This window comes from Chionomys nivalis, chromosome 16, assembly GCF_950005125.1.
Source record: "Chionomys nivalis chromosome 16, mChiNiv1.1, whole genome shotgun sequence".
Lineage (NCBI taxonomy): Eukaryota > Metazoa > Chordata > Mammalia > Rodentia > Cricetidae > Chionomys > Chionomys nivalis.
In genome coordinates this window covers 60,136,293-60,155,118 of record NC_080101.1, presented here as the reverse complement: position 1 = coordinate 60,155,118, position 18,826 = coordinate 60,136,293, and the positions used below count along the sequence as shown (strand labels likewise).

The 18,826-nt window shown below is 49.6% G+C and overlaps 1 protein-coding gene across 1 annotated transcript in view; it reads left to right on the top strand.

The window, feature by feature from the left end:
- Positions 1–18,826, top strand: part of Pag1 (phosphoprotein membrane anchor with glycosphingolipid microdomains 1) — a 155,936-nt gene that overhangs the window by 117,547 nt on the left and 19,563 nt on the right. The window contains exons 4-5 of the mRNA XM_057790416.1: positions 15,691–15,895; positions 17,080–17,131. Coding sequence (XP_057646399.1) covers positions 15,765–15,895; positions 17,080–17,131 — 183 coding nt within the window. The 5' untranslated portion in view covers positions 15,691–15,764. The remainder of the gene's footprint in view (positions 1–15,690; positions 15,896–17,079; positions 17,132–18,826) is intronic.

The following is an 18,826-nucleotide window of genomic DNA, read 5'->3' as shown; positions in this document are numbered from 1 at the left end:
CAGTACTGGCACTGGGGAGAGGGCTCCACAGCTCAGAGCTCTTGCTGTTGTTGCAAAGCACCCAGGTTTGGCTCCCAGAACCCGTATGGAGGCTCACAACTGTCACTCCAGTTTCGGGGAACCCGATTGTGTGGGAGTGATTTCTTTATAATCTGTTGCTTTCATTGGTTAATTAATAAAGAAACTGCCTAGGCCCATTTGATAGGCCAACCCTTAGGTGGGTGGAGTAGACAGAACAGAATGCTGGGCGAAAGAAGCCGAGTCAGTGAGTTGCCATGATTCTCCCACTCCAGACAGACGCAGGTTAAGATCTTTCCTGGTAAGCCAGCTCGTGGTGCTACACAGAATGTTAGAAATGGGTTAGATCAATATGTAAGAGCTAGCCAACAAGAGGCTGGAACTAATGGGCTAGGCAGTGTTCAAAAGAATACAGTTTCCGTGTAATTATTTCGGGGCATAAGCTAGCCATGTGGGCGTCTGGGTGCCGGGGATGCAGCCCCCCCCCCCCGTTCTTATTACTACACCCGATGATCTCTTCTAGTCTCCTAGGATACCAGGCACACAGATGATTCTGCAGATAGAGAACTAACAACATTTAGACTGCCAGTGGTGGTGGTGCACCACCTGTAATCCCAGCACTCAGGAGGCAGAAGCAGAGGCAGGTAGATGTGTGAGTTTGAGGCCAGCCTGGTCAACAGAGTGAGTTCCAGGACAGCCAGGGCTGTACAGAGAAACCCTGTCTTATATTAGTAATATAAATGAACAGTTTAGCTCCACGATCCTCAGCCCGTATTATATATTCCAGTGCCTGGGAACATTTTTAGTGACCTGCTCTATCCCTTGGGGCATGTGGCTTGAACACTCGTATCTTACAAAGGGTCTCGAGTTATTCTAATATGTAATTAAGCTTGAAAACCAGCAGTCTAGCCAAAGGAATGACTCTCTGCCATGAGTTGCACCGTTCATGGCAGCCTTTGGGGGACAGCTAGTTGAGGTTTGTTGCCTTGGATCTTTGAGCATCTCCCCATATAGTCCAGACTGACATTAAGCTAACTGTGGAGCTCAGGATATAAACCTCAGCCTCCAGAGTGCATGCCCTCGCCCCCCCCCCCCCCCCCCCGCTAAATCCGACAAATCATCCTAGCATTTGTGTGACCAATAGATGCTATCTGAAGGGCTAAAGAGAAGGCTGGGGAACAGTTGGGTGATAGCCTTTCCTCATCATGCCTATGGCTCTGGGCTCAAATACCAGCACTGAAGGGACTTTTTAAAAATGCTTCCACTGAACCTGGTGGTTCAAGCTGTGATTCTAGCTACACAGGAGGTGAGGCAGGAGGATCACAGCTCAAGGCTTGCCAAGGCCACAGAGCAATTTCAAGGCCAGCCTGAGCAACTAAGTAAAAGTAGTGAAGCTGTGGCTCAGCCAGAGAGCACTTCCCAGCACAGCAAGGCCACATGCAGTCCTCCCAGCCACACAAAACTAGCTCTGCCTGCATTACTTGGAGGTTAAGATCGGCTCAGAAAAGTGAAGTTATAATAAAGACGCATAAAAGTTTCTTCCGATGGTGTGAAGTAATTGGTGTTGCTGCAGAGGGAAGGAAGAAAGAGCCAGGCTTAGATAATTGCTATAATTGAAGATAATTACACACTGTGAGCTTACAGCCAGCCATGTGAAGGAAAAAGCAAAAAGGAAATAAAAGCAATATGATTTTATATGCATTGTTTAGTTTTTATAAAGAGAAGCAAGCAATTCACTGGCATGGGAAAACCTTCTTCCAGCTCTAAGATCACTAAGTATTAATTCCACAGAGGCAGAAAGTTTCCTAGATCCCACAAATAGAACAATCATTCATTAATAGTTTTACCAAAAATTTAGATAAACAAATCATGTCAGTTTCTTATTTAAATATGTTACCCAGAGCCACTATTTATGACACAGAATATTCATGTCATGAATTCATAGTTTCAACTGCTACCTTGTAGACCTCCCAGCTCACGACAGTAGGAAGGTGCTAGACACAAGACTGAAGCATTGTGGCGTCCTGCTTAGCAGGGTCAGGATGATACCCTTCAACTCCTGAAAGCCACCCCAAGTGGTAGCAAAGGAGCGTGAAGGGTGTTAGGCGAAGTACACACTGTCAGGAAATGTGAAAGATGAACATTTCATCATCTGCCCTGCTCCTCCCCTTTTAATCCAGATAGCCAGAGTATTCTGATATGTATTAGTCATTCGGGAACCACTCTGAGATCACAAACCTTGGCGTCCTGGATGAACCCCGGCTGCAGGCTCAGGCTTGGAACAAGAGCATGTCTTGCATTACTCTTCCCCATGTTCTCAGCAAGAGGAAGCAGAATGCATCTGTGGGTATGGAGTAGTCGTGGAACTCACTTGCTGCTGATAAAGTATAATATGCTAAGCTAACGGGAAGCAAAATGAGTAGAATTTCAAGAGCTTGGAGGAAGGCCTAGGAATGGAATGTGGGAAAGCCTGACTCGTTCCTGTTTATGGTGGAATCGTGTGCTTAGGGTACAATAATCATAAATAGCTTACAAACAAGAGCAGGATAAAGACACTTGGCTTAGATCATTAACCCATAAGGTTAACATGATGAATATAAATTCCTTTCCCAGTAGGGATTATTAAGTATCAATAACTACCTTGCCTTCATAGCTAAGAATTCTGTTTTAGGAGGGATGTTAGGGGTATTGTTTTTGAGGGGTGTCTCACTGAAATCCTGGAGTCAAGCAATCCTATGACCTCCGCCTCGTCAGAGTAGGGGTTTGTAACACCATACTTAGCTCCGGGGTGACTTCTCGTTTGTCCCTGAAAACATATCTTGTGTCATTTCATAAATACACTCTGCTGGAAGAGACCCATGAGACAGGTGAGGTCTCTCCCCACTGTGTCCCAGAGCCTCGGACACAGCTGTGCAATGCACACTTCTCGCCTCTAGGAGGCATAGCACTCACCTTGACAGTCTGTGCCCCTGATACAAGCAGAACCATGCAAAAGCTTCAAGGGCAGAAAAAGGTGAATTCCTGACTACCTGAGTAAAGCTTCTTTGAGTTCTCACGTGGTTTGTTTGTTTGTTTGGGTTTTTATTTAATTTGGGGGATCGAGGGCTTGGGAGATAATTGAATTTTGTTGTTTTGAGACAACATCTCACTATCTCCTGGCTGTTGTGGAATTTGCTCTGGAAACCAAGTTGGCCTTGAACTCACAGAGATCTGCCTGCTTCTGCTTTCTGAGTGCTGGGATCAAAGGTGTGCGCCGCCATGACTGACTTACGTATTATTTTAATTTTTTTAAGTTATGTTTAGGTGTGTGTGCTTGCGCATGTGTGCACGTGCATGTGCGTGCACACAGGTGCATGAATGTGAGTGTAGATGTTTGCAAAAGCCAAAGGTGTCTGATTCCCCTGGAGCTGGCGTAACAGGTGGGTATGAGCCACCAGATGTGGGCACTGGGAACCAAACTTGGGGCCTCTGAAAGAGCAGCACGTTCTCTTAACCTCCAAGCCATCATGTCAGCCTCTGACTTAAAGCTCTTTATAATAACTTACATTCCAATAATGTCCATTTCCTCTATTGTTAAATTAATGGAACTAACTTTGACACTCTGGGAGGACAAGGCCATTGCTGTTTTTCTTAGCGTACATCTTAGAATACGTGCACCCACTCTGAGTTTCCCCTGCACCTCCCGTCACCCTTTCCTTCAGTGTAACCACCACACTCCCCTTCCACAGTGAAGACACAGCGCAGAGCGGTGAGCACGAGGCTGGAGGATTCTCCTCCCTTTCCATAGAAGCTGGGCATTGTGGGTGAAGTGACCATAGCGACTGCGCTTTAAACCCGGTGGAAGGACAGGGCTGTCCGTAGCTCTTCGGTTCAGCTTTACGAGCCAACCCCGACACTGTGGCAGTGGCCTTTGAAGCACAACCTCTCCATTCGGGAACTACTGTGACGTTCACCCAAAACATAGACCTCGCCGCGGGAGACTCCTAAGACTTTCCACAAACACACTCTTAATGCATCACCTCCATTTTATTCTTCATTCACAGACAAGATGGAAGATCTTGGGGGAAAAGGCGTGATTTGCATTAGCTGTGAAGATGTTCAAAATCGGATTTGCTTCAGTTCATTAGGTATTATAACCGCATTAGTTACGTAGCTTTCCCGGGAGCACAGTTGGCCTCCAGAGTCTCCCTGAGGACTCCCTGGAGCTTCCCCTCTCTGCCCGTGGAACACACAGTGGGAGCATATTTTTCACTTTTTTGGATAAACCAAGAAAAATAACACTGTATGTAGAAACTGCTCCCCCACAAACCCTCCCTCGCCCTCTAGAGTGAACTCCCTACCTAAAGCTGTGTCAGTGCTAAGTAATTCTGGACTGCTGAAAACTTGAAGAGTGATGGCCACCTCCCTGGGGTCCCCATGGGGGAGAAAAACAAATATCTAGCGTGTTAACCAGTGGTCTCACCCACACTGCACCATTCGGAATCTGTCTGAGTGTGCGTATATGAGTCATATCCCTGCCTGATGAGCTGGGATGGGCAGGAGCAGGGACAGTGGGGTGCTTCAGCTGCTCAGTGTGGATGGGATGCTCCAGGCCTGTGTTCTGCAAAGGCTTCTCATTTTGGAATCTCCTAGGATGCATGATAAAATTATAGATTGTGGGATCCCACTCGAAATCTATACCAGAAGATCTGAGGGTCAGCTCGAGGCATCAGATCTCCTAAATGTCTCAGGTGTTGCCAAGCAGGACTGGGAAGGGTGGAGAAGAGAGATTCTGGGGGGCACCTTCAGGTGCCATCATCCTCCATCTTCTATTCCACATCTGGCAAGGGAAGAGAGAGAAATCCAAGTATTAAAGCATGTAGACTCGCACCGTCGTGTACATGTCTGCCACTCTTCAACATGTTCCCTTCCGACCAACCACAGACAGGGTGAGAAAGCAGGAAAAACTGTCCTAAGAAGTCCCCTGCTTCAGCAAAGTGTGTACTTCGTGAGCATGAGAACCTAGGTTGGGATGTCCAGCACCCCAAGAAGCCAGGTGTGACAGCATGTGTCTGTAACTCCAGGGCTCTGGAAGCTGGAATAGGATCCCTGGCGCTTGCTAGCCAGGCAGCCTAGCCAAATCAGCTCCAGGTTCAGGGAGAGACTGTTGCAAAAGATAAGGTGGAAATCAGCCAAGAAAGACGTCTGCTGTCCACACTGGCCTCCACACTCATATTTACATGCATGCGTATACACATTACATACACACACTCCCAGGTCTGCTCTCGATGTCTCATCTGCCTCAATCACAGGATGCCCCTGTTGCAACGCTGGGGACAGAGCTCTCCCCTCCTCCTTCCCTGTATTTTCTTCACCAGGTGACTTGGTTGGCCACTGGTCATACATGTGGCCATGGGACTGTCAGCGTCGTCCCAGCTCCCTCAGGTCTTTCCATGTCTAATCTTAGGTCTCAACTATAAAACAAGCAGTTTTCTTTCTGTCTGTGCTGGCACCTCCTGTCCTTGGCAGCCGGCCCATCTCGAGAGGACAGCTGACCCTGCTGGGAGGTTGCTTACATGTGGGTGGTGGAGCTTTACACCCTGCGAACATACACAAACTGCCTTTGGAATCCACCCCGACACATTGAGGACAGTTCTCAGCTTGCGACCACATCAGTCCAAGGCAGTGCAGCTGCAGGAATTCTGGAGTCTTTGCAGCCACGCTACACAGAGCTGAGCTGCAGGGATCATGGCAGCGTGCTGTCTCAAATGGAACACAGTGCAAGTGAAAGGACTCGCAGCCCTTTGTTCTCATTTTGCATGCTTGAAATATAATGCTAAGTTGTTTTTTTTTACTTGTGGCCAAAGTATATCTCTGATTGAGAAACTTTCTTCTTACAAAGTTGACCTATTTCTCAGCTCAAGACGTGATTGGATGTCCTGCTTGGCACGCAGTGGGTAGTTGGGGAATGAGAGTGGTAGAGTTAGCAATGTGCAGAGGTCTGAGACAAGAAACCAGCAGGGTCAGACCGAAACTGCCTCTGTCTTCCTCGCCAACAGAGACCTGCTCTGGAGTGTCCTAACTCTGGAGTCCCTTGGGCTTCCCACACACTGAGCAGAGCCTCTCAAACCTGTGGTCTGTGGGTTTGCCAGAACACCGGCATTTCCTTTAAAGAGCCTCAGCTCTCCCCAGCAGAAGCAGCTCAGCAGTGGCTGTGTACGAACTGCTGAATGTCTGGGGCTCTGCCCGGTTCCGGTGTTTTGTTAGCGGCTGCTGAAGTCACAGTCGGGAATGTGTGCATGTGCTGAATCCACGCCTTCTCCTTCTTTGTTCCACAGTTTTGGGGGCAGCGTTTTACTGCCTAGCCCAAGCAGGACCATAATTCTCCATTTTCCTGCCTCAGTCTCCTAGGCTAGAACTACAAGCTTGTGCCCGTAATGAATCATGAAATGTAATGGTTATGAAATGATAGACTTGAAGTCAGCCTCAGTGTACACAGACATTATGGCTGGTGTTTTGAGAGGACTGTGGGCTAGATTCCTGGTACTACAGGTTGCCTACAATGGCGGCCTGTGATTTTCTTTTTCTGATGGTGTTTACTTAGCTGATACCAAGACTTCCCATGCATCTTAGGCCCATGCTCTGGGGAAGTCAAACAGTGTCCGTAAGCACTGCCAAAGCTGCATTTGTGCCTGTGCATGCAGCCCTGAATTGTCGCTTCTGACGTTGAGAACCACAGCCACCTTCATGAAATGATAGGCAGTAGAAGCTGGAAAGGAATCTTTTAAATGACTACATTTCTCCAAAGGGGAAACTGAGGGAGGCCTGGGAGGATTTTGATTCAGACCACACAGCAGCTTAGTGGGAATGCATAGCGCAGAATCTGCCGCAATGGTACGGTGTGTCCACTCCCTGCGGTCGGCCAGCTGTTGGACTCCCAGACTGCCTTGTGTTTAAGCACCACTGGGAATAAACTCCTGAGACCTTATGGCCATTTGCTCTTCTAGGACGGTGAAGGCCAAGTTTCAGCACCAGGGAGCTAGCCACATGTCCTCTCGCTCTCTTTGGGGGATGACAAATGTCTTACTGGCAAGAGTTGAGGGGAAGGTCATAGGTCACCATCTAGACAGTACCTAGAAATGCAGAGCCTTTAGCCCCTCCGGAAGAGCTGAATTAGAACCTCCAGGTCATCAATAGTTAAGACCGCAGGCCTGTGCGAGTGAGCCAGGCCGAAAGGGTATATTTCGACATACTCCCAGGAGGTAACATGCAGGACACTGTTTCAGACACTGTGCTATGTGATCCGTGCTTGACCGTGACCTGCCAGCAACTGAGGGAGTCACCTCCTCGGCATTACACCTTCAGTGTCTAGCACCATGGCCCAGGAAGGGAATGTAATGACAGAGTCTCTCTGCTGCCATCTCTGCTCTGTTACTTAACTCATCATCTGTCTTAAGTTTTGCTTCTCCAGTCCTGAGGGTGGGCGTCCTCATAGGCGTGTTTGGATGCATAGTACTGGGAGGGGCTGCAGCAGAACTGTAAACTCACGATTCACCCTGTCCGAGTACATCTGATCCATGTGTATCTGTGTGTGTGTGTCTGTGTGTGTGTGTGACATGTACATGTGTGCGATGTGTGTGAGTGTACATGGTGTATGTGTGGTGGGTGTGTGACATTACATGTGTGTGCTGTATGTGATATGTGTGTATAGTGTATGTATGTAGTGTATGTGTGGTATGTGTTGGCATATATGTCTGTATGTGTGATGTGTAATGTGGTATGTGTGTGATTCTGGGTATATGGCGTATGTGGCATGTACGTGTATGGTCTGTGGTGTATATGTTGTGTATGTGTGGTGTCAGTGTAGTATGTGTCTGTGGTATGTGTGTAGTGTGAGCGGCATGTATGTGTGTGTGGTGTATGTGGAGTGTACATGTGTGTGTGGTGTGTGTAGTATGTGTGTGGTGTTGGGCATGTTTGTGTGTGTGGTGTGTGTTTGTGGTGTGTGTTTGTGATGTGTGTGTGGCATGTGTGTGGTGTATGTATGCACTGTGGTGTGTGTGTGTGTGCATGCATGCAAAAGCAAATGCACTTGCAGATGTGGAGACTCGGGTCAATGCCAGGTGTCTTAGTTACACTCCACCTTTCGCTCCCCTTGAAGTTGGAGCTCTCTGGTCAAGCTACACCAGCTGGCTAGTGAGCTCCGAGGATGCTCGGCCTCCAACCTCCCAGCATTGAGATTCTAGATGTGTGCCGCCAAGCCCAGCATGTTCATAGGCGCCAGGTCCTCATGCTTGTGCATCAAGCACCTTAGCCACAAGTTTGAGCTTTGAAGTACAGAGAGCTGTAAGAGGAGGATTTGACTGGGAGGTATTTATGTCCAAGAGTTCATTTTTCAAAAAGAAGCTGAAGTTTGTTTTTGTTGTCTCGTACTATTATGAAAACAAAGGCTGAGTCAGTGAGCCTCAGCAGCCAGATAAAGAGGGCCGAAGCAATGCTTAGCTGAGTGTGACAGGAATAGACCTGGGCTTAGGAAGCGTCTGCATGTGGACAGCACATCCATCACAGCCTAGCCCTGCACAGGGCCCGCAAGTGCCCTGGCTCCCGTACAAAGACAGCCTGTGATTAATGCACCATGAGAGTGAGCAGTGGCCAGGCTAGTCATGCTGGGGAACCAAAGCTCGAAGGAGGATGGGTGCAGCTCCCTCGTCCTCACTGTCTGCCATGGTGCCCACTGGGTACGAGTGCCCTGTGGAGAACACCCTCTGGGTAGGGAGCCCTTCCTCTGGCAAGGCAATGGCAGGGGCAGCTGTCTCACATGTGTAGACTCAGTGACACCAGAGCAGAGCCTCACGGGGTTACAGAAAACATCATAGGCATGGGCTGGAAAGATGGTTCGGTGGCTCAGAGCACATCGTACTCTTCCAAGGGACCGAGTTCAGTTCCTAGTGTCTACATCAGGTGGCCCACAGTTCCTGTGATTCTATTCTTGGGTGTCTGACACCCCTGGCCTCTATGACACAAACCCACATAGAGACACATTATAAAATATAAATATTTTTTGACCACAGGGAAAGAGGCTCATTTACAGTTCTGATGGACTTTATTTCAAGACTGGAGTTATGACTGGTGGATAGCAGCCTCCTCGGGGTCCTGGGGAGCCTGGGGAAAGGAAGACAACTGGGGCTGTGTCCTGGAGGTCTGGCAAGGAAACATGTCACTCCTGCGTCCTCACAGGAAGCCAGCCCAACAACTGAGAAAAGCAAATAGCTGAAACTCTGCTGCTGTCAAGGCCTGCTCAGAAGGCCTGGGGCTCTGCTGCCTCAGAACTGTTCCTTCTGAAGATGGATTCCAACGGCCACTGTGCGCCACACTGGGACAGCACTGCCACCCGACAGGGCCATGGAGAAGGCTCTGATGCTTTGTCATTTCAGTTTTGAGTCATGGTAGACAGGAAAATTCTTTCTAAGAGAGGGGCCTTAGCTGCACCTGGAGGACAAGAGGGCTGAGAGCTTAGGGAGCCTGACGAAATGCCCTGGGGCTGAGCACTGACAGATGGCATCACATGAAGTCACGGGCGGTCTTGAAATGTGCAGAACCCTCTTGCCTTTGAAAAAATGTAGTATCCAGCTCCCTCCAAGGGAGAGGATACATGAAATGGTCATCTGTAAGAGGGGATGGAGAGACACCAGACCTGATGACAGGATTGCCAGCACTGAGAGGCCTGCTCAGGTGGGGGCGAGGTGTGTAGAACAACACGGGTGTCACTGGAAGGATCCGCCGTGCTCATTCCCAAGTGAGGGTTTGGTCCCAGCACAAACTGGCTTCTTAAGCTGCTCCACGTACTCGCCATTCTCTCCCTGCACATAAGCTGCACTTGAATTTCAAGGCTTTCCCTGCTCCTCTTCCCACAATGGCAGCTAGCAGGAAGGAAATCCTCCCGTCCAGAACCTGTTATTCAGATCCTGAAGATGCTGAGGTTTTAAAGGAGAATGAGGCAAATGCATTTTCAGTTAGGTCAAGAAGCAAGCATGTAGCAAAAAGAAAGGATTCCCAAAGTCCCAGCTGTAAGCTTGCTGAAATGTCCTACACATGGCCTAGAGACAAGACACAGCCCCTTCACCTGCTACCCTTGCGTCAGCGTGGGCTATGTCACCTTGACCCAGATGCGGGCAAGTGAATCCCAGAGCTCTGCCTGGAATGCAGATGCACGTTGCTAGAAATAACAAACCCTTCCCTCTCCTCCTGTTCTCTGTCCCTTCCCTCCTCCCCAAAACCCACATCAGATCCTAAGGAGGAAGTCACTCTCTTTCCATCAAACCCCACCGTGCCTCTTAGCATTTGTGGACTGGCAAATGAAAACAGCTGGGCTCCCCAGCAGGGGCTGCTGTCCTGCGTCCAGGCTAGGTCAGAGTCCCTGGTCTGGAGGAGAAGTAGCCAAGCCAGGCTGACAGATGGCAGAAGGTTTTCTAACTTGCCCCCTCCTGGAAACAGTGAGCCTTCATAACTGTCCCTTTGTGCTGGTGGAGATGAGACTTTCTGGGTAGAATGTTTCTCGCGCTGTGCCAGGAAGGCAGGGAATGATGCCAGAAAGAATCTTGGCCCAGAGTCTCTTACACTTTCTGATCTTTGATCTCTCCTCCACTCCCCAGTCTTGGTAGCATCTAGATAACCGTCTATGTACACACAGCACACCACAATGGAACAGAACTCTAGCTTCCATGATTCAGGCATGTACCCCAGACCTGCTCCATGCTGTTGCTTAGCAGGCTTGCCTGTGTCTGTCAGAGTCCGCTGAAAAGACATCCAACCAAACACTTTCAGAGGATGGGGGTTCATTTCTAAACGTCCACACAGTACAGCCTAGAATGGCCTGGGAAGACAGTCTTAACGGAGGGGTTGTCTAGATCGGGTTTGCCTGTGGGAGATTGTTAAGTTGATGCGGAAAGACTCAGCCCACTGTGGGGGGTGTCATTCTCTAGTAAGGGGGCCCAAACTATATAAGAGGGAAAAGCAGGCAAGCAGGACTGCTGCATTTGTTTCTCTCTGCTATTCGCTGAATATGGTACAACTAAATGCCTAAAATGCGGCCACCGTGACTTCCCTTCAGTGATGGCCTATAGCCTGGAATAGTGAGCCAGACAAACTCCTCCTCCCCGGAGCTGCTGGTGCTGGAGGTGCTGGGAGTGTTGGAGGTGCTGGGGGTGCTGGGGGCACTGGGGGTGCCGGGGGCACTGGGGGTGCTGTCGACTTCATTGTCATCATGATGATATTTTGTCACAGTGACAGAAGTGAAATTAGGACAGAGGACATGAGAATTCGGTCCTGGGTTTATTTACCCTTGGTCTCCACATCCATCACTGCCTGCAGGACTGGGACCCACCTGAGCACATGACCCTCGTGATGCTAACTCGTCTGCTTCGTTTGTGGCCGTGACATGTCCATTCACCACATGGCTCACATACCTGGTAATGGCCAGGCAGGAGCCGTTCCCATGAGACTGCTGCTCTGCCCTCCTCAGTCCCTGGAGAGGGCTCATCAGCGGAGGTGGTTTCTGTCATCCCTAATTACAGGCCCACAGGGCAGCTATCATTACTGACCCAAACCTGCTTCAAAGGAGCTGCAAATGGCGGCCTGGCTAGTCGGCTGGCCAGGCCAGCCCTGCGAAGTGTCATTGTATGGCTGCTGTGATCAGAGCACCTACCTGTTAAGTGTGTTTGGCTAGAGAAGTAAACAGCTGCCGCACGCTCTGTACCTTTCATTAATTATGTCTGGTATTTGCTTTCTTTCCTGTTGGAATTGATTTGGGTGGCTGATAATCCAAGCTAATGAAGACAATTAAAACACCAGGCATGACAAACACCAGAATTATTCAGAGCCTCTGTGGGGCTCAAGCCTGTTCACTGGGGCCAAAATTAGAATAATGCTGCCACCTCGTGGCTCATAATAGCATCAGGTTTTAAAAGCCAGTGGTTTTACTAACAATTGAAATCATAGAATCTATGTATCTGACAGGGCAATAATAGATTGTGAAGTTTTCAGCACAAAGTAAGCAAGATTGGTGTGATGATGCACACATCTAATCCCAGCACTCTGGAGACAGGAGCAGTTCAAAGCCACCCTCGGCTGCATAGCCAGTTCAAGACCATTGTATGGTACATTTCAAAGTGAATAGATCACTTCTTAATAAATTCCCAGCGGAAGTTTTATAAGTTGAATTGCTGACCTTCCTTAGTCAAGGAGATGCAAGCCCACAGTCCCCCAGAATGACATGGTCTGGGGGATGCAGGAAACCCCACTGGCCCTATTCAGGAATGCAATGTATTTTTATTCCACGGCTGTCTGCAATTTGATTAATATCTGTATATCCAATAACGAAGCACTCCATGAAGCAAAAATACACAATTGTCACCTGCTTCCTTCTCCAACTGTAAGGTTTACAGGTGTCATAGTAACGTCAGTTAAGGTACAGTAGAGGTAGAGACAATTCCTGTGTCCCGTGTCATAAAGTACTTTTAAATATTTACCTGTGCAGTCTAAAATTAGCTATTCTTTTTTGGTTCTGTTTTGTTTTGGTTTTTTGTTTTTTGAGACAGGCTGTCTCTACATAGCCCTGGATATCCTAGAATTCACTGTGTAGACCAGGCTGACCTCAAACTCAGAGATTCATCCACCTGCCTCTATCTTCCAGGTGCTGAAATTAAAAGTATACACCACCATTCCCAGCCTCCAAAATCAGTTGTTCTTGATGAATCTTTTCCAGAGATGTAACATACACTTTACTCAAGTACCCCCATACCTGCCTAGGAAGACAGCACAAAAGTCACAGTGTATACACACACACACACATGCACGCACGCACACATGACGGCCGGGGTTTGGGGCAGGGCATTCACCCATGAGAAGGCACATTTCATGTCCACATAAACAGGAGACAACGCATCTCCACATGTAGGCAGGGAGATGGCAGAGACACAGTGCAGTTGTAGAGGAGCCTATAAAAATCCAAGGTGTAGAATCCAGGGAAGAAACAGGAGGCAGAATTATGGGGGCAGAGCCATAAAGAAATGGCGATACGAGAGTATAATATCTCTAAATCAGAGGTGTGCAGGTACCCACCTGCCCTGGCACCACGTGCACACATGCACACCCTTGATGTCAGTCCCCTCCAGGGACCTTGTAGAAGGCCACTGCTGCTACCTTTTCTCTGGTGGCTCTGCCTAGACCCTGCTGTACCCTCGGTCTTCCGGTAAAGCAGCACTTAGGAGGCACTGGGGTGGAAGCTGTCGAGCAGCTGAGGCTGTGGATTTACCCTGGCTCACTGGGAAGGCAGGTGCTACCAGACAGGCGCTCTCTCCACGGTGAGATTTTTGTACAGGCTGAGAACTGGGGAGGGTTTCTTTCTGCGGCTCTTTATGAAGTTCTAATTGACAGGGGTAAGCTGGGAGTTTTGGCACATTTTCTGTGAGTTCCATCTTTTATTCAGTAGCTTGTAATGACTCCCTTTCATCTCCCTCCCTGGGCTGTCCTAGGATGGCACCCCGCATATTTCAGTGTATCTGATCAGCCCTCCTGTTACGGGAACCAGAGATGGGGACAGGAGTACTGGAGAGCCCCTGCTGGCTGCTGTGTGCTGCTCTACCTCTGAGCAAGCCGCACTGCCAGCTGTCTCCTAAGAATTCTGTCCCTTATACATAGTGTCGATTAATCGGGTGTGTGAATGAAGAGACAAAGCTGTGTGTGCGAGAGAGAGGTCCTGTGTCTGTGCTTCCTACAGTTCCTCGTGGTTTGACCTACGCATGGCAGGCGTTTCCTAGGGCACCATGATTTCAGTGTTTCTTCATCTGTGTTTCAGAAACCTATCGCTGTACTGCTGTGCTGTTCACTTGAGAGTAAATTCCATGAGAATGTTCTAGAACTAACCAAATGAGTGTCGTTGTGTAGATAAGACCTCTCTTACCACAGATAACATTGGCCTGGTGTGCTCCTCTGTTTCCAATGTGCCTCTAATACTGAAATATTTAGCAACAGTACCTGGGCATTCTCAGAAGCATTGTGGAGGGAACAGGGGGCTGCTCCAAGTCAGCCAGGGTTGCCTCCTGGACAGGAGCACAGCTATGTGGGAGTCCAGGCAGCCAGACTCATAATTTGGGGCGCTTGGACCAAGTTCTTTCCCTGCTTGGGTCCAACTTCCTGCTCAGTAAAGTGGGGGCCAACAATGCCTCCCACTGAGTGGTGGTGGCAATGAATGCAGAAGCGCCTGGTGGCCTTCCTGGGACTCGCTGAGAATGTATAGTTCTTCACAAATCCTCACTTCCTACTGAGGGAGTGTCCTCAGCACGAGCTTCCAGCCTCTCCTTTGAAAATGAATTACTGGGTACCCAGTAGCAGATAGTGAAGACTCCTCCTAGAAGTAAAGGCATACTCTCAGTGAACAGCCAGCTGCAGGTGTGCGCAGATGCTCTGTTTAGTGGGCCACAGTGGCCATAAACTGTCGAAGGTAAAAATGGGCATGAGAAGCTAAGGAGACAGACGGTAGCAGTGGGGCAGGGAGACAGACGGTGGGACAGGGAGACAGACGGTGGGACAGGGAGACAGACGGTGGGACAGGGAGACAGACGGTGGGACAGGGAGACAGACGGTGGTGGTGGGGCAGGGAGACAGACGGTGGGGCAGGGAGACAGACGGTGGGGCAGGGAGACAGGCGGTGGTGGTGGGGCAGGGAGACAGACGGTGGGGCAGGGAGACAGACGGTGGCGGTGGGGCAGGGAGACAGGCGGTGGGGCAGGGAGACAGGCGGTGGCAGTGGGGCATGGGAGGAAAATAACATTACTGCAAAGTATGTGGATTGGGCACTGGCAAGATGGCTCAGAGGTAAAGCCTCTTAGCACCAAAACTGACAACCTGAGTCCTATCTCTAAGACCCACAGTGTAGGAGAGAACTGACACTTACAAGTTGTCTTGTGGCCACTGCATTTGTCCTATAGGACATGTACACACACATACCTAGATAAATAAAAATTAATTAAAAATTTAAAGACGTATATGTATGTACATATATACATGTACACCAAACATTTTATACTGACCTGGAAAAAGGCGTATTAAGTCCAGTGTTTCCTTGCTTTGGGGTGCTTGAAATCTTTATTGAAGACTTTAAGAACCTCCCTCAAAACAAGTCCATCCTTCAAATATATCCAGATGATAAAGCACCCATTGCTTCAGAGGCTCTGCTAGGCACTGGTGCGCTCCTGATTGAAATCTCACACGAGGAACACAATCACTGACCACGGACCTGGACAGAGTTCAGTCCCCAGGCACGCCTGCCTCCTGCACACACCAGCCTGGCCCCTCTGAGACCTTGCTCGTGACAGAAGGCTGTGCATTTCCAACCTGGAGTGCTTGTGAACAGAGTGCTGGAGGTTTTCCGGATTCTGAGAAGTGGCTAGCTAGCTTGGAGAAAAGACTCAAGCCTGATCGTGACGTTCATGTGTATTTCACACTCATTGCATAAACAAGCTGAAGGTAATTTTACAGTTTCAGGGTACGTGCATTTGATGCCATGTACAGAAGCTTTTGGTGTGGCAGCATGTCCACATTCAAAATTTAGATCTGGGCGCCTTTCAGGATTTCAGCTCAGGAATGCTCACCCTCTCTAGAGAAGCGATTGCAACTGTGTCCTTGTCTCTGCAGGACGGTGAAGCCCTCGAGCCCCATGTGACTGCCTGTGAAGAGCTGCCTTCGTCCGCTGGCCCCCCGGCTCCACCATGGGTCCTGCAGGAAGCACACTGAGCGCTGGGCCCCTTCAGATGCAGATGGTTCTCTGGGGAAGTCTGGCTGCCGTGGCCATGTTCTTCCTCCTCACCTTCCTCATCCTTCTGTGCTCCAGTTGTGACAGGTTGGAACACGCATGCGTCTTCTAGAACCTAAACATAGTCCTTGCCATTCCCAGAGGAGCCTTTGTACCAAAGAGTGCCTGGCCCATGTTTAAGGATTGGTCACAAAGGTTCCAAGGACATTCTTCGTCAGTCACTTGAAAACCCTTACTAATTTTCCTGGAGAGCAGAGCAAAGAGTCCTTCCCCATGTTTCAGATGTCAGGATGAAGTCTCTGCTGCTCTTTGAGCACATCCTTTTGAGTGCTGTCTTTTTTCTAGCCGTAGGCATATTGAAATCTGAGTGTGAGACACTACATCTCTTTTTCACAGTTGGCATTACTGAGGAGGCTCATGGATTCTTAAAAATGTGTGTGGTGAGCTGCCCTTTATGAAGAAACAGATTTGTTTTCCTGCAAGACAGACTCACTGAATGTGGAAACAATTTTTTTCTTTTTAAGCATCACACTTGTCTCGCTTTGCACAGGGAGAATTGGGGTTCTTTACATGCAAAAGCGATTGCTCAGAAGAGTCAGGGATGGATCCCACCCTAAAATCTGTCAAGAATGGAAAATCCAGGCCTTGTATAGCCTATCCTGATCCCTGCCAAGCATGGACCCAGGCCTTGAGGGCTAGGTGGAGCCCGACCTTCCAGAAGATAGAAGGTGGTCCTAGTTCTAGCTCCCAGGGGCCTGAGAATTCTGCTGCCATGACTCACTCTCCCGCTAGGTGTCACCCTCTCCTCACCGTGGTAGGAACGCCGTCTTTACTGCTGATGGCCTTTTTTGGACTGTCTGTGCGAGGAAACACATCCTATCTTTACTCACCAGACTTTTCTACAGACTAGAAGTACATGTGACTCTTCCTGCAAGCTCGTCACCTTCCTGACGGACATGCAGTGTTGTATCTTCCTCCTCCCTCACATCGGGAGACTCCACAGACTCTTAAGGGAGAAGATGAGATAATTGTTAGGGTTCGCTGATGAGAAAAAGCCCCCACCGTCTGCCATCCGCGCCCTCTGGGCCCAGCCAGATCCTGCTTGCAGCCTGCCTCCATCCTCCTCTGCTCACGGGGAAGGGAAGGGGACACATCCTTGGCTGTCAGTTGTGACTCTTCTCCTCTCTCTCAGCAAAATAAACCTAGTTCATAAAACCAGATAAACATTGGGCTAGAAAAGCATGGACACATCTGTCTTCTTTTCATTTCAGAGAGAAGAAGCCAAAGCAACACAGCGGGGACCATGAGAATCTAATGAACGTGGTAAGCCGTGATGTGTTTGCCGTCTGTCTGTCCAGTGACACCTATCCAGGAATGTCGCTGCTGGCTTTTGACCCGAGTGAAGTTGGCACGTAGAAGTGGAAATGAGCAGTGGCTGTGTGCACCCACGGCCTGGAGCTCTGTGCTCCACCAATGTTCACACAGCTTCTGAGGGAAAGGCTGTCACCGGACTGGGCTCTAACCTGCTGCAGGGACGTCTTCTGTCCCCTTTGGTTAGAAAGGGCTGTCACAAGAACAAACTGGATGACTCAGATGGGATTTATTGTCTCTCTGCTCTGGAGAGCATAGCCCAGCATCCACAGTGTTGTCACGTTAGGTCCTGCCAGAGTTGGACCTGTCCCCAGGCTCCGTTCCTCAGTTCACACCTGGTCCTTGTCTCCACCTCTGTCCCTCTCCAAATGTCTGTCCTTAGGGCCAAGTCCCCTACCTTCATAAAGATACCAAATATATGAGACCAGAACCAGGTGACCCTGATGTAACCTCAGTCTTAACCAGCGCCATCGTAGGTATCCTGGCTCTCAGATAAAGCTGCACTCTCCGGCACTGGAGACCAAGATTTGGGCCTGGGGCCCATGGCACAGCCTGGCCTTGCTGCCTTCCCCAGTCTTCCTCATTTGATGAGATCTTAGTGGGATCCACCCCCCTGGGTAAGGAGCAGCCTGAGGGTGTCACAGTCTGTCCTTTGACTCAAGTTGTGCCCTTAGGCGGTAGCACAGCCCTAGCAGCTGTATCTACAGCCCGCCCCCAGCCCGAGGGCAGTGCTAGGAGAGAAGCTGCTTCCTGGTCAGAGCAAGGAGGAAGCATGTATGTCTATCTCTGTGGGATCCAGTATATTTGCACCCAACCGGTGTGTTCAGAGCTCATGCAGGAGACCCCAGGCTGCCTGAACCCCCACTTCTCTGTGTGTCTGTGACCCGAGCACATAGGAAGCTGCCAGGATTCCCTTTTTGGCTCCTCCTAGACCCCAGGGCACTGGGTGTCTGTGAGCCCCACTGTCCTGACCCTCAGCACCCCCCTCCTTTGACTGATTCTCTCACGGTTTCACATCTTCTGCTGTCCCCACTTCTGTTCCCAGCTTCTCCATCTCTGCCTGTGATTGCTGGTACGATGGGGGAGGGAGTAGAAGGATGGAGCCGTTTTCTTCACCTACCACCTTCCTCAGAGTGAGGTGAACAGTGAGTTGTTGCCTGGAGCTAGGCATCCTCCTCTACCTCATTTCCTCCTAGAACCAGGGTCAGGTATGGCTGGACATCAGCAGTAGCACCACCTGGGAGCAGAGGAAGCCAGTGTTCTGGGAATGGGACCGACTCTGGTGTAGGTACCAGTGTGATCCCTATTCTTGGTCTGTCCCTGCCGTTGTGCGTGAGGTCAGCAGCCTTTGGTGAGTGGAGCAGATGAGCAGAGGAGAAGGCAGTCTCTTCATCTTCTTCCTCACATGGGATCCTCCATGCACCGACACACGACTGTGTCTACTGCGGTGTGCACTCACGAGGATGTGGCATACACTGGCTGTGAGGCCTGCACACACTGTTGTCCACCTGGTTCCTGAGTTTGCTAGATCATCACAGTCTGCAGATTTATTTCTGTGGAGGTGGGAAAGAGTCGTTCAGACATAGATTATGGAAGTCTGGCCATGACAGGTTTTACAGGAAGCCTTCCCTTGATCCCCTGTCCTCT